Here is a 13,142-nt window from a genome sequence, read left to right as displayed (position 1 = left end):
TTACAGACGTGCGCCGCCACGACGTGGCGTGGCATGGGTATGTCCCTGTCCGGCAGTGGATTGGCGAAAGGGCCGTGCGTGTTCGTGGACATCGGTTACGGTTGCGTGAACGTGTCTATTATTTCAACAGGGGCTGGGTCTGGTCATCACAGGTACAATGCCGGTGTTCAACACAAGCATGCAGGGGGACAAACAGGTGAGGGGAGACGTCGGCTCGGGATGTGGCGGCGGTAGCTGAGCGCGCAGCCTGTGTGAACTTAGAGAGGCAGTACTTCTCTAGCCTTGTCAGAGCAGGGAGTCACGGAAACGTTGTGGCAACTGTAAAACGTTGTTGACCCTTTCCTGTTCCGAGACATCTGCGAGTTGCAGGGTGGGTGTCCAGTTCACCGCTGGATCTCGGAACCCGCAAGCGGTTCGGCATTAATTTGATTTAGAGAGGCGTTTGTTGCCCCGTTGTTATTAAAGACATTGCACTCACGGCGGAGAACTGTAGCGACACGACCGCACTCTACGGTAGCTGGCGCCAAACTGTGCCACACGCCCTCCCTCATGGCCTTTGTGTGAGCTTCGGTGTACCGATCAAGTTATTAAAACATTTCTTCCGGGAAAGGGTTAAGAGCGTCTCGCCTCTGATGTGGGGTCAGACACTGGTACCACTGTGGGTACAGTAAAACCTTGGATTGCGAGCATAATTCGTTCCGGAAACGTGTTTGTAATCCAAAGCACTCGTATATCAAAGCACTCGTGTATCAGTGGTGATCACGTGACGCTCGGCAGACAAAGCGTAGACACGTACTACTCGTATTGCAAGACCCCTCGCTCGTTTATCAAATTAATATTTACTAAAACAAATTGCTCGTCTTGCAAAACAATAGCAGACCAAGTTACACTCAATCCAAGGTTTTACTGTACACACTATATCAATGATGCTGCTGCTTCTTTATTTGTTTATTTTTTTTGGTTATAACTTGCTGACCCCCACCCCCTGCTGGACATCTGTGAAAAAGAGCTTCACAGCTCATCGGATTCCTCCGCCAGTCTCAATAAATATTGGGATTCTGCATTGGCAGTGGCGCACGAGCACAAATCACAAGAACAAGCGAACACATTCTGTGTCATTAAAATACCGCGTTGAAAATAATTAGTTGGCGACGTTTTGGGGCAATGGCCCACGGTCCTTCACACGGAGGTGCCACTCACCTGCGTTCTAAGTCCTTGATACTGGTAGGAACCACCTGGTTCCACCAGCCTACAGGGGATTATTGTGTCCGTCCGTCCGTCGTGCATCCAAAAATGGGAGAGGTGGGGCTGGGTAGAGAGGGGAGGTTGGGGAGGGGCTGGATGGGGAGGTTTGGGAGGGGCTGGGTGGGGAGGGGCTGGATGGGGATGGTGGGGCTGGGTGGGGGGGTGGGAGGGGTGGGGCTGGGTGGGGAGGGGCTGGTCACCCCCGTGGTGCCCTTATAAAACTCAACGTTTAACCTACTCACGCTGGCTTGTGCCCGCCCTCACAGTCGGCTATATTTGCGGAATACACCACGCCGCCGTTGACCCTGGCCATTGACCGAGCAACCCAACGTTCCTACCAGCTCCCTCCTCAGGAATGTGTTTACTTTCAACTAATTTGTTATTTAGATCAGATCATTGTCATGAGAGTTGTCGTGACCCACGACAGACGGCCGGACAGAACTAATGCGTTCACACTTTGCACCGACGTTGACAAGCATTTAAAAACGCGTGCGTGTATCTTATCGTGCTCGTGTTTTTAGTGGTCAGCGCCTCTAGCTAATTCGTTCCCTGTGGTTTCCAGAATCAGCTGATCCTAGGTGTGATGGGTGTCGACGTGTCTCTGGAGGATGTAAAGAGACTCACCAAGGAGTATATTGTAAGTCGCGAGTCGTCCGCTTGCTGCAGCTTCGGTTACCTGCGCGTTAATCTGCTCGAACTTCTGTAATGCCACTTGTAATCTGTGCTGAGCAGCAGCGGGTATGCTACATGTGTCAACGTTGGAATAATTGGAAGTCAGTTTGACATGTAGGCTTTCGCGACCAATATTATCCATAGCAAAGGTTTTTTGGGTTAGATCGCGTGAATATAAATCAGTAATTAAACCCGCCACCACCCGATGCAGCCAATTAGTAAGGTTCGTCACGAAAACAAAACATGCCAATTCATTGCTAGTTCAGCACACCGGTGTGTTGGAGAGTAAACCCACAACATTTACAATTTGAGTACGACGTTTCGCCAGTAATTACAACTAGCATCATCAGGCGACAGACACATTTGTGGAGAAGTTCTCCCGTTATGGATCATCGGAAGTGTTTTGCATACGGATGCAAACAAACATTTGAATCAAATGTTGTTGGTCACTTTGATGATTTGGGCCAAAGCCACTGCATGGAACACACCGTGGGGACCATCAGGGGCCAAACAGTGAAATTGTGCAAAACTGGATGTGCGCCAGCCGTGTGGATTGCGACATGATTCATGCATGTGTGTAATGCATGTGTGTAATGCATGTGTGTGATGCATGTGTGTAATGCATGTGTGTAATGCATGTGTGTAATGCATGTGTGTAATGCATGTGTGTAATGCATGTGTGTGATGCATGTGTGTAATGCATGTGTGTAATGCATGTGTGTAATGCATGTGTGTAATGCATGTGTGTAATGCATGTGTGTAATGCATGTGTGTAATGCATGTGTGTAATGCATGTGTGTAATGCATGTGTGTAATGCATGTGTGTGATGCATGTGTGTAATGCATGTGTGTAATGCATGTGTGTGATGCATGTGTGTAATGCATGTGTGTAATGCATGTGTGTGATGCATGTGTGTAATGCATGTGTGTGATGCATGTGTGTAATGCATGTGTGTAATGCATGTGTGTAATGCATGTGTGTAATGCATGTGTGTAATGCATGTGTGTGATGCATGTGTGTAATGCATGTGTGTAATGCATGTGTGTGATGCATGTGTGTAATGCATGTGTGTAATGCATGTGTGTAATGCATGTGTGTAATGCATGTGTGTAATGCATGTGTGTGATGCATGTGTGTAATGCATGTGTGTGATGCATGTGTGTGATGCATGTGTGTGATGCATGTGTGTAATGCATGTGTGTAATGCATGTGTGTAATGCATGTGTGTAATGCATGTGTGTGATGCATGTGTGTAATGCATGTGTGTGATGCATGTGTGTAATGCATGTGTGTGATGCATGTGTGTAATGCATGTGTGTAATGCATGTGTGTAATGCATGTGTGTGATGCATGTGTGTGATGCATGTGTGTAATGCATGTGTGTAATGCATGTGTGTGATGCATGTGTGTAATGCATGTGTGTGATGCATGTGTGTGATGCATGTGTGTAATGCATGTGTGTGATGCATGTGTGTAATGCATGTGTGTGATGCATGTGTGTAATGCATGTGTGTGATGCATGTGTGTGATGCATGTGTGTGATGCATGTGTGTAATGCATGTGTGTGATGCATGTGTGTAATGCATGTGTGTAATGCATGTGTGTAATGACCGAAAAATGACCTCAAGCCATATGCAGCCTAACGGATATTTACAAATAAACAAAGGTGTCTGATTGGAAGAAAGAGTCCTCCATGGTGATTGGTCAGGAGGCAGATTTTTAAAGAGATTGGAGAATAAGGGTTGAACGAGAAAACGGGAAAATAGAAAGGATCCGTTAGAGGGAATGGACAGGGATTGTCTAAAGGTAAAAAACAAGGACAAGAAGGTTCGAGTAAGGGGCTAAGGGGATATATAAGGGGAGAGCACGAGGAGTGGGGACGCTCGGAGGAAGGTACAAGCAGGGAAGACAAGAACGAAGCTTCGGGTCCCTTTTTGTGGAAGTCTTTAGTTGGGTTCCTTATTTTAGAAGTGTTTCAATAAAAGTGGCTCTTCTTATTACTTTGTCATCGGAGTCGTTACACATATGCACGGATCCGTCTCATATCCTCACACGTTTTTTTAATAAACGACGGAAGAGTGTGTAGCAGAGTAATAGTACAGGCAAAAAGATCATTTCTAGGCGACAAAAGGCACGAATGTCAATTTGCTTGGTCCTCCCAATCATGCCTTAGCTGTCGCCTGACATCACCACACTGCGTGTATAACGCACACAGCCTTGATGTTAACCACCAACTCAAAAGGGTCAAAGTTGTGGCCATATTATTTGACGATAACATATGTAGATATGTTGAACTGCTTTCCTGCGTAGCCAACCGTGCGAATCCGAGGTGCGATTTGGAAGAGCAGGACACAATGTATGCTAATCAGAGGAACAGGACAATGAGACGCACGGAAACCGTCAGTGCAGTTATGGCCAGCCGCCATTGCCTCCTGCTGTCTTGTTCCTCAGGGGCTTTAAGACAACTGCCTTCTGTTTATTAAGTTCAACAGAAAAGATAATGCCTCACTGCGTAATAACACAATAAAATGCTCGGGTCTTCTATAACAACGTTTTTGAACAGCATTCGTTTTAACAAATGCTTTCCGTCGACTGGTCCAGAATTTGCGAGCTTATTATTCATGAATTTCAAAACCCAAGACCCACCGCAACAGCACAGAATTAATGTCGAGATTTAAAGTTGTTTGGTGAAAACTATCTTTTTTTTTCTCACGTTCACGTGTGTTTGGTGAACACGTTTGGCAGTGTTTGCCGAGTTGGCTAGACTTTCGTGTTTCATGGACTATCTCTGGAGACTGCTGTTAGGAATCTCTACTTTGAATGCGCACGAGAATCCCTACGAAAGAATACACTGACTACTGATTCGGGAGGGTGTGAACAACCGTGCCGTTATAGCGTTGATTAATTTCACCAGCAGCTTTGGGCAAAACTTGGACAAATACCAACAACTGCTGAATTATCGGATGGCCCCATTGTGACTTCTTCGTGCGGTGAGAACACCTGCTTACTCGGCAGAAAGAGACTCCTCTGGGTCAGAATAGCAGCAAAGTTGATCACGATAATGACGGCGATGCTGGTAATGCTGATGATTATTTTGACAGATGGGTGTATTGTGTGGGTATTTTGCGTTGCAGCTCGGTGCAAATGGGTACTTCTTTGCTATCGATCCCAACGGATACGTGTTTCTGCACCCCAACTTGCTGCCCAAGGTATTCATTCGCACATGACATGATCACAGTGTTTAATTACCGACGCATGGCTGAAAACCCATCTACTGTGAACCACTTGCTATCACTAGCATTAAGTCAATTTTGTTTTTGCTTAAACGCGTGGGGCCTTTCTGCCACAAATCTGCCACCCAAATAACCCATCACATGAATACTCATGAACGTAAACAATTTTAAATGTTGTGCAAAGGGAAAAAAAGCTATATACTTTCTATATTTGTTTAAAAAAAAAATCATGTTGTGGCTGTGAGTTCGTGTTTTGCCGATGTATAATGGAGTGTGTAATTATGTATTTTTGCACCGGTTAGTTCGGTGGTGCACTGCTCTGTTTAACCCTATTTAAACAAAAGCAAAGCACCATTGCTTTGGTGTTTATTTAAAATGTTATTGCATGACGCTTTCTCTTTGCTGCTTGAACTGTTTCCCAGTACCATTTAGTGGTTCGTGCACGGGGATATGTTTAATTATTTCCTTGAACAAAGTCATCGGTCAGATGTGGTTTATAAAGTAACACAGTTTAATTTGTATTGCCTCCGTTGTGCTTTGGATTTAACAACGCTTTCATTCCAGTAACAATCCCACAAGGCAACGTTTATTTTGAAAACAAAAGTGCAATCGGCATTTGTATTAGGTTCGTTGTTTTTAATCTACGTTGACCAGACGTGTATTGTTAATGACAGGAGACTGCACTGTTCGTTTAACATAGCCTAAACTTCTTAACCTTGACTGCAGACTTGCATCACCTTCGGTTTTCAATCGTAAAAAAAATGTACAATGTGAATAAATACGTGGGTTTGGTGAAACAAAGTAGTTGTGCTTACGTGCCCGTGCTTAATTTGTGTTTCGATGATTTACCTTCTAAAAAAATGTGGCCATGTCTCGCACCCCCAGAATGGGCATCTTGCACCCCCAGGAGATGCATTCAGCCCATGTTAAGAATCACTACTCCAAAGCAAGTGGCTTGAAGTTTTTGCAACATTCCTTGCCGATTTGATTACAGAAATTCGAAAGTGGAATGCCGCCCACGTGGTGCCACGGTCAGCACACTGGACTCGCAATCCAGAGGCTGCTGGTTGCAATCTTCCGACGCAGCAGTTGAAGAAAGGGCGGCATTTTTAATTCCCAGCAGTATCTACGGGTTCACCGCCGTTACTCGATCGGCACGTCACTTGCAGTGCAGTGCGATGGTGACGTCTGGTCAGCGTGGAAGAGTAGGCCAAAATCCAAACGATATAGAGGTGCTTACTAGAGCTCCCTGAAGGGGGAGCCCCTCCTGCCAACAGTGGCTTGAGTGAGCAATCGCACGACTCGCAAAAAGCTTCGATCCTAAATGCGATTACAAAAAAATTGGTGGAAGCGGCTTCTCATCTATCCAGCCTGGTTTTTCCACCCCAGTTGGCCTGCTTGAGCGGATCGTGTTATTGGAACAAGGATCGGGAGATGGACACTCCTCGCAAGCTACTGGACGTTTTTTTTTTTAACGCACGTTCTCGTTTGTCCCCCTCGACTCAAGCTTGCGAGCTTTTCTGAGCCAGTGACGCTCGACTTCCTGGACGCCGAGCTGGAGAATGACATCAAAGTGGAGGTAAAAAACGCGCGACGATTTTTCCTGCTTTCGGTGCTTCGAGTTGGCCCATCAAAAACTGCTTGCCCAACTATACTCCCCCCCCAAATGTGGTTCCTTTATGCTGCGTTTCCATGACCGTCGATAAGCACGCCCAAGCCGTGCCGAGCCATTCCAGGAGCAGCACTGCTGGTGGTTTGTCCCGCTGTTGTCCTTCAGAGCAGAGAGAGAGCGGAAAGGGTGACCGACTTAACAGTTGGACATTATTACTCGTTGGGTTCCCAGGGAAACCTAGGACATATTAATAAAGAACAATTTGCATGCGTATAATCTACGTTGATTACCTTATGAATAATCCAACCGGTAATGGATACCCATTGTAATTTATATGCATTCATTAATCCCCCCCCTTCGCACATGAAGGGCTCACAAGTGACGTCATCACATCTACCCCTCTATTCAAGGAAGGAAAGAGGAGGATTTCTCCACAAATCTGGCTGTCTGCCTGATGAAGCTGGTTGTAATTACTGGTGAAACGTCGTACTCAGATTGTAAATGTTGTGGCCTGGCTCTCCAACACACCGGTGTGCTGTACTAGTGACTCATTGGCATGTTGTGTTTACGTGACGAACCTTACTAATTGGCTGTGTCGGGTGATGGCGGGTTTAATGACACATTTATATTTACGCGATATAACCCAACAAAACCTATATTATGAACATATTAATGAAGTTGAAAACGAAAACAACCGATTGGAATTGACATAATAAGCAGTTTTCTGTTGGTTGATATCGATCATCAAATAAATCTTGAGAAAGTAAAATAAATTGCGCATGTATGACAGAGTTATTGCCTGAAACATCAGCTCACTGTATATTTCTCTTATGTGCTTATTTTACCCAGGATAGCCACAATGTGTCTGATGGCTTCTTTTCAGGGGGGGGGTCCGAGGGGGAGGTGACGATGGCGTTACAGATTCACATTGAGTAAAATGTGGTGTACAATGGCCTACTCTTGCGAATGACGTCACGTGATCGTGAACGTGCACTGGTTAACACACACCACAGTCATAACCAGGATGGTGATTTATTAACCAACTTGAAGCATCGCTTCCTTACCATTTTTTAATTGAAACTAATTTCTATCGACCTACTTTTTGTCTTTAATTTGTTGTCCTTCCCCCTCACCTCCGATTAGCACGGTTGGCTACGTACGGTGCAAAAGAAGTTCAACATACATACAGCCCATAGATTAACACTGCCCATAGACTCAACACTACCCATAGACTCAACACTGCACCATAGACTCAACACTGCACCATAGACTCAACACTACCCATAGACTAACACTGCCCATAGTCTCAACACTGCTCATCGACTCAACACTACCCATAGACTAACACTGCCCATAGACTCAACACTGCCCATAGACTCAACACTGCCCATAGACTCAACACTGCCCATAGACTCAACACTACCCATAGACTTGACACTGCCCATAGACTCAACACTGCCCATAGACTCAACACTCCCCATAGACTTAACACTGCCAATAGACTCAACACTGCCCATAGACTCAACACTGCTCATAGACTCAACACTCCCCATAGACTTAACACTGCCCATAGACTCAACACTACCCATAGACTTAACACTGCCCTTAGACTCAACACTGCCCATAGACTCAACACTGCCCATAGACTCAACACTGCCCATAGACTCAACACTGCCCATAGACTCAACACTGCCCATAGACTCAACACTACCCATAGACTCAACACTGCCCATAGACTCAACACTGCCCATAGACTCAACACCGCACCTCCGATTAGCATGGTTGGCTACATGCAGTGCATCAGAAGTTCAACATACATCCAGACTATCACCATCTGCCAAGGAGCAAGAGCTAGCAGCGATGGAGCAACAGAGGCTAACACCATGGAGCCATTTTATATATTGAGTGTGTGGATCAAGGCCTTATCATGCGGTTGTTCCTGAGCTGTTCCTTGGTTAGCAAAGCCTGGTTGACAGTTTTGATGGAAATTAGGTATCTTGGCTTCAATTATGGGAGTACTGTCTGTGAAAGTGTTTGGCCAATCACACGTGGCTCCTGCGAATCACGTGTGCAAGTACATCGCGTACCCGATGCCGCGGACTGACGGATCTTACTGGCTGTCAATTAGTGAGTGTCTTTGATATGTTTAAAAGCCAACTCCTGCATAATGATGACTTGGGGGTACATTACTTTCTCTCTGCCTTTCACTGGCACCATGGGTAAGCTGTTAATTGATTATGATGATTTTTTTTTTATCACAATTGCTGAGAACAGGCTCAAGGAGGACCCATGATGCAAAGCAGCCGGCCGAAGAGAGTAATAATGATTGTACAGCAGATGAGAACGAAAGTGTTTTATTTGAATCGAGTAAATTGGGAAAGTTGAAAAAAGAGACTGTGGGAAGAAGTGCGAGGGGAGAGAAGTGTTCTGTCATGAAATTAGGCTATTGAACACGGTATGCATTTGTTAATCTAGTCGAACGGCGAGTCCTTAACGTTGAATGCGTCTCCGTGTCAAGTTCACGATAATGATTATGATGATTATTTTAACACTGCCCATAGACTCAACACTGCACCATAGACTCAACACTGCCCATAGACTCAACAGTACCCATAGACTCAACACTGCACCATAGACTCAACACTGCCCATAGCTCAACACTGCCCATAGACTCAACACTACCCATAGACTCAACACTGCCCATAGACTCAACACTGCCCATAGACTCAACACTGCCCATAGACTCAACACTGCCCATAGACTCAACACTGCCCATAGACTCAACACTGCCCATAGACTCAACACTGCCCATAGACTCAACACTGCCCATAGACTCAACACTGCCCATATACTCAACACTGCCCATAGACTCAACACTGCCCATAGACTCAACACTGCCCATAGACTCAACACTGCTCATAGACTCAACACTGTGATCTAAACGAATTGTAGGGAAGCGATGGAACAACGCCAACTCGAGTGAATCCATGAGCAGAGGCGCATCGATCACCATTCTCAGGGACACCTTTGATTCGCAGCTTTGACGATGTGCATCGGTCTGTTTTGTCTTTTTTTTCTTTTCAGATTAGAGAGCTCATGATCAAAGGAGAATCTGGCACAAAGACGTTTGAAACGCTAATCAAGTCATTGGATGAGGCAAGATGATTTTTTGTTTTTCCTTCACTTTTGCATCCCCCCCCCACCCCCACCCCCGTCATTCAGAATTCCCTCCCATTGGTCATCGTCCACTCTACCGATCCCATTCCTTTCTTTAGATTCAGACCTAAAAACGCGTGTACGCTTGCTCCTTCATTGTGCACCGGTCCGCGGAACCGCGTGCGTTACCCCAACCGTCGTCAACATCACCGTCGTCTTTAGCATTTTCAACGTCGGCGTAATCGTCAGGTTTCTTTTTTATTCCCCTCCGCGTTTAGAAACGGGCGTATAGTAGAGTATTCGGCTGCTATGAATTTCCACGTTAAGAGCCACTTCGTTGAGCTATCATTTGTGATGGACAGGTTGCTTCTGAAAAAGAGCTACAGAGCTCAGTGTGGGCCTTACCTGGTAAAATTAAAAAAATAGTAAATAATTCCTTCTGTCCTCTGCAATTGACAAGTCACTTCCCTTAACAACGTTCCTAAATTTCCGTGCCTCTCCAACCTTCTACATCCATTTGAATTTCCACCCCTTTTCCCCCGATTTATGCTCGGCGTGACAGTTGAAACAAAGGTACGAGTTTTTTTCTTTTTTAAATGCCGCCACCTCTGTCCACTTTAGCAATATTCGTGGGTACGTCACGGCTGGTTGATCGTTCGGCCACGTGCGGTGGGGGTAGAGTGTGAGTACGCCCACTCCTTCCAACGCGTTTGGTCAATGAGGAAGAGTAGGCCAAAATACCCTCCAGAGCTCACCGTCGTGGATGCTATCCCGCTGGCAGTGGCGTGAGCAAGCAGTTGCGAAGGCCGCATTACTTCTTACGTACGTTATCTACAGATCCTTTTATATAGATGATTTAATATCTTGAATTGTTGTTATGGGTGGAGAAGTGGCATGATGGATACATTCCAATGATTAAACCATCGATTTGTCTATGTTGCTTATCCAGCAGCTTAACAAAGAGTTTTTTTGAATCCTCTGTGGGAATGGGTATGAGCGTGCATTATCTGTTTCGAGTACTGTGCACATCAAAGCAAAGGCCAGTTCCTGTGTGCAACAGAAGGCCTTAACGTGACCCCCGGTTCTTTTACAGAGATACGTGGATAAAGGTTTGAGGACGTACACGTGGAAGCGAGTGCGGGAGACAGACTACAGGTACCCCTTCTTTTTAATCAAAATACCCCACTGGGAAACTGCGCAGCCGTTGATGATGAGCACGTTGGTGTTGGGGTCTTACCCGGCCTGTTGGCTCGGTGGTAGAGTGAGCAGCACAATCGGAAGGTTGCAGGTTTAAAGTCCCGGTTGGGGCTTGACTCAGCCCCATCATTCCACTGGGGTTGATAATATGATTACCACCTAGTGGCGAAGTCAACACGGTTGGACCCGCTCTAGGAATGTGGATCTTTTGAGCAGGAAAATCACTTCGGCTTTGTTTAGAGTATCTGCTTTTTTAACGAAACTGCGAATCAACGTGAACGATGCGAAAGACGTTCAACATATGCAGTGTGTCGTCGGTGAGTGGCGCGCTCTGGCTGCCCTGTCCCCACCCTCCCCCCTCTGTGTGCCCGCAGCTTGGCCTTGGTGATGCCCTCGTACAGTCTCTACCGCATCAAGGCCCGGCTGAGTGACGATATCACGCAAGCCAAGTGTAAGGCGCACAGCAGAGCCACCCGCGCACACACCCCCTGTCGCGTGACCCTGCTGTCTTTGTAGGCGACATGCGGTTCCCAACAGCGGCACGTCCACGGACTCCTCTTTCTGCAAGATAGTAAATGTTTTCATTGTTGCGTTGACCTTATGCCTTTATTTTCAACTTTATTCAATTTCCTATATTATCTATATTTGGAAAACGGCTGTCCTCTTTCTGTTAAATGATGTCACAACAAATGATTCCAAAGCGGTGATTTTATTTTTTAAATGCGTATTGTTATTTATTTATGTGCGTTGGATTTAAACGAGCCACTGACGTGATTTACTAAATGCTGTCGGATGAAAAATGAGTAGACCTTTGCAAGACATAACCAACACGAGCAGCGTGCGAGTCAGAGTGTTTAATGTTTGTATCAGCCGGTGATGCGTAAACAAACAGGTTTTGAACATGCACTATTAATCGCGCTAAGGAGAGGTGAACGGTAAAAAAAATGATTAGAAAAAATTTTCCAACATGTTTACACTTAAAATAATGTCCATGTTGTTTTTACTTAGTCTTCAATTTTTTTTCTTTATTTCCATTCCCCTTTTTCCTTTGACGTCACAGCAGTAGAGCGATTACTGCCATTTTTGCACATCTTTGTCTAGCTTTGAAGGAAGCAACTAAAGTATGCGTACGCTGTCCATTGATTGGGAATAACTCGAAATGCTGGCGCTGTGTTCCCAGGGTGATATTGTTTTATATTCTGCAGAGATGGCTGAACAGTAGCAAGTCTGTGCCACATTAATCAAATAATGGATTAACTTTAGACTGTTGATGCAAAAAAAACTCTTGGCTGAGATTGGATTTTAAATCTGATAAAATTATCTCCCAATGTAATTAGTGACCCTCGTGATTCTGGGAAATAGCTACCTTTTACAATTAACAATTGGATTACAGGCATATAGAGAGCATCGCAGGCATCGTTTGTATTTGTGATCTTTAAAAAAAAAACTATTTTCAGATGTTTATAGCGCACGTAACCATCTCATAGATTTCCCCCCATCATTCTGCATCTTGGTTAGATGTGTAAAAATTACCTTGCTGAAAATGACTTTCATTGCCCGACCTAGCTTGTCAACACTCAGATAGGGCCTCACTGTCACGTAGTGTACCTTGCAAGCGTCGGTAGCGAGATGCAGCTTTGGAATCATTGCTTCTAAGCTTGCACCCTTTTATTCGTTACTTATTTAGTTATTTTATTTTACCTTTTGTTCTTCTGGCCCTGTGCAAGCCAAAAGCGCAGGGCTCTGACTGGTCTGAACTCACTGTGTTTGTTGGTGGCGAGTATTTGCGGTATGATGCACACACAATATTTTTATTCAAGTCGTAATTGAATAAAATATTGTTTGTAACCCATCCCCTCCCAACCCTTTTCTGCTTTCTCTCTCTCTCTCTCTGATGGACTCGTACAGCCAATCTGAACAAAAATAAGGGCAAGTATTTGACTATTAGTCCCCCACCCTGTCTTCCCGAACCTGTACATTTGGTGCCTTTCCTACCGTCCTCTTCCCAGCCTGCTTGCCCATCCAC

General features: G+C 45.4%; 1 protein-coding gene across 1 annotated transcript in view; it reads left to right on the top strand.

Moving 5' to 3' along the window:
• Positions 1-13,142, top strand: part of LOC144944318 (voltage-dependent calcium channel subunit alpha-2/delta-2-like) — a 107,791-nt gene that overhangs the window by 66,983 nt on the left and 27,666 nt on the right. The window contains exons 16-23 of the mRNA XM_078872382.1: positions 131-196; positions 1,808-1,882; positions 5,053-5,127; positions 6,659-6,730; positions 9,848-9,919; positions 11,013-11,074; positions 11,491-11,567; positions 13,025-13,045. Of these exons, the coding sequence (XP_078728508.1) occupies positions 131-196; positions 1,808-1,882; positions 5,053-5,127; positions 6,659-6,730; positions 9,848-9,919; positions 11,013-11,074; positions 11,491-11,567; positions 13,025-13,045 (520 nt within the window). The remainder of the gene's footprint in view (positions 1-130; positions 197-1,807; positions 1,883-5,052; positions 5,128-6,658; positions 6,731-9,847; positions 9,920-11,012; positions 11,075-11,490; positions 11,568-13,024; positions 13,046-13,142) is intronic.

The sequence above is a fragment of the Lampetra fluviatilis genome, chromosome 34 (assembly GCF_964198595.1).
Source record: "Lampetra fluviatilis chromosome 34, kcLamFluv1.1, whole genome shotgun sequence".
Taxonomy (NCBI): domain Eukaryota; kingdom Metazoa; phylum Chordata; class Hyperoartia; order Petromyzontiformes; family Petromyzontidae; genus Lampetra; species Lampetra fluviatilis.
This window is presented reverse-complemented; position numbering and strand designations above follow the sequence as displayed.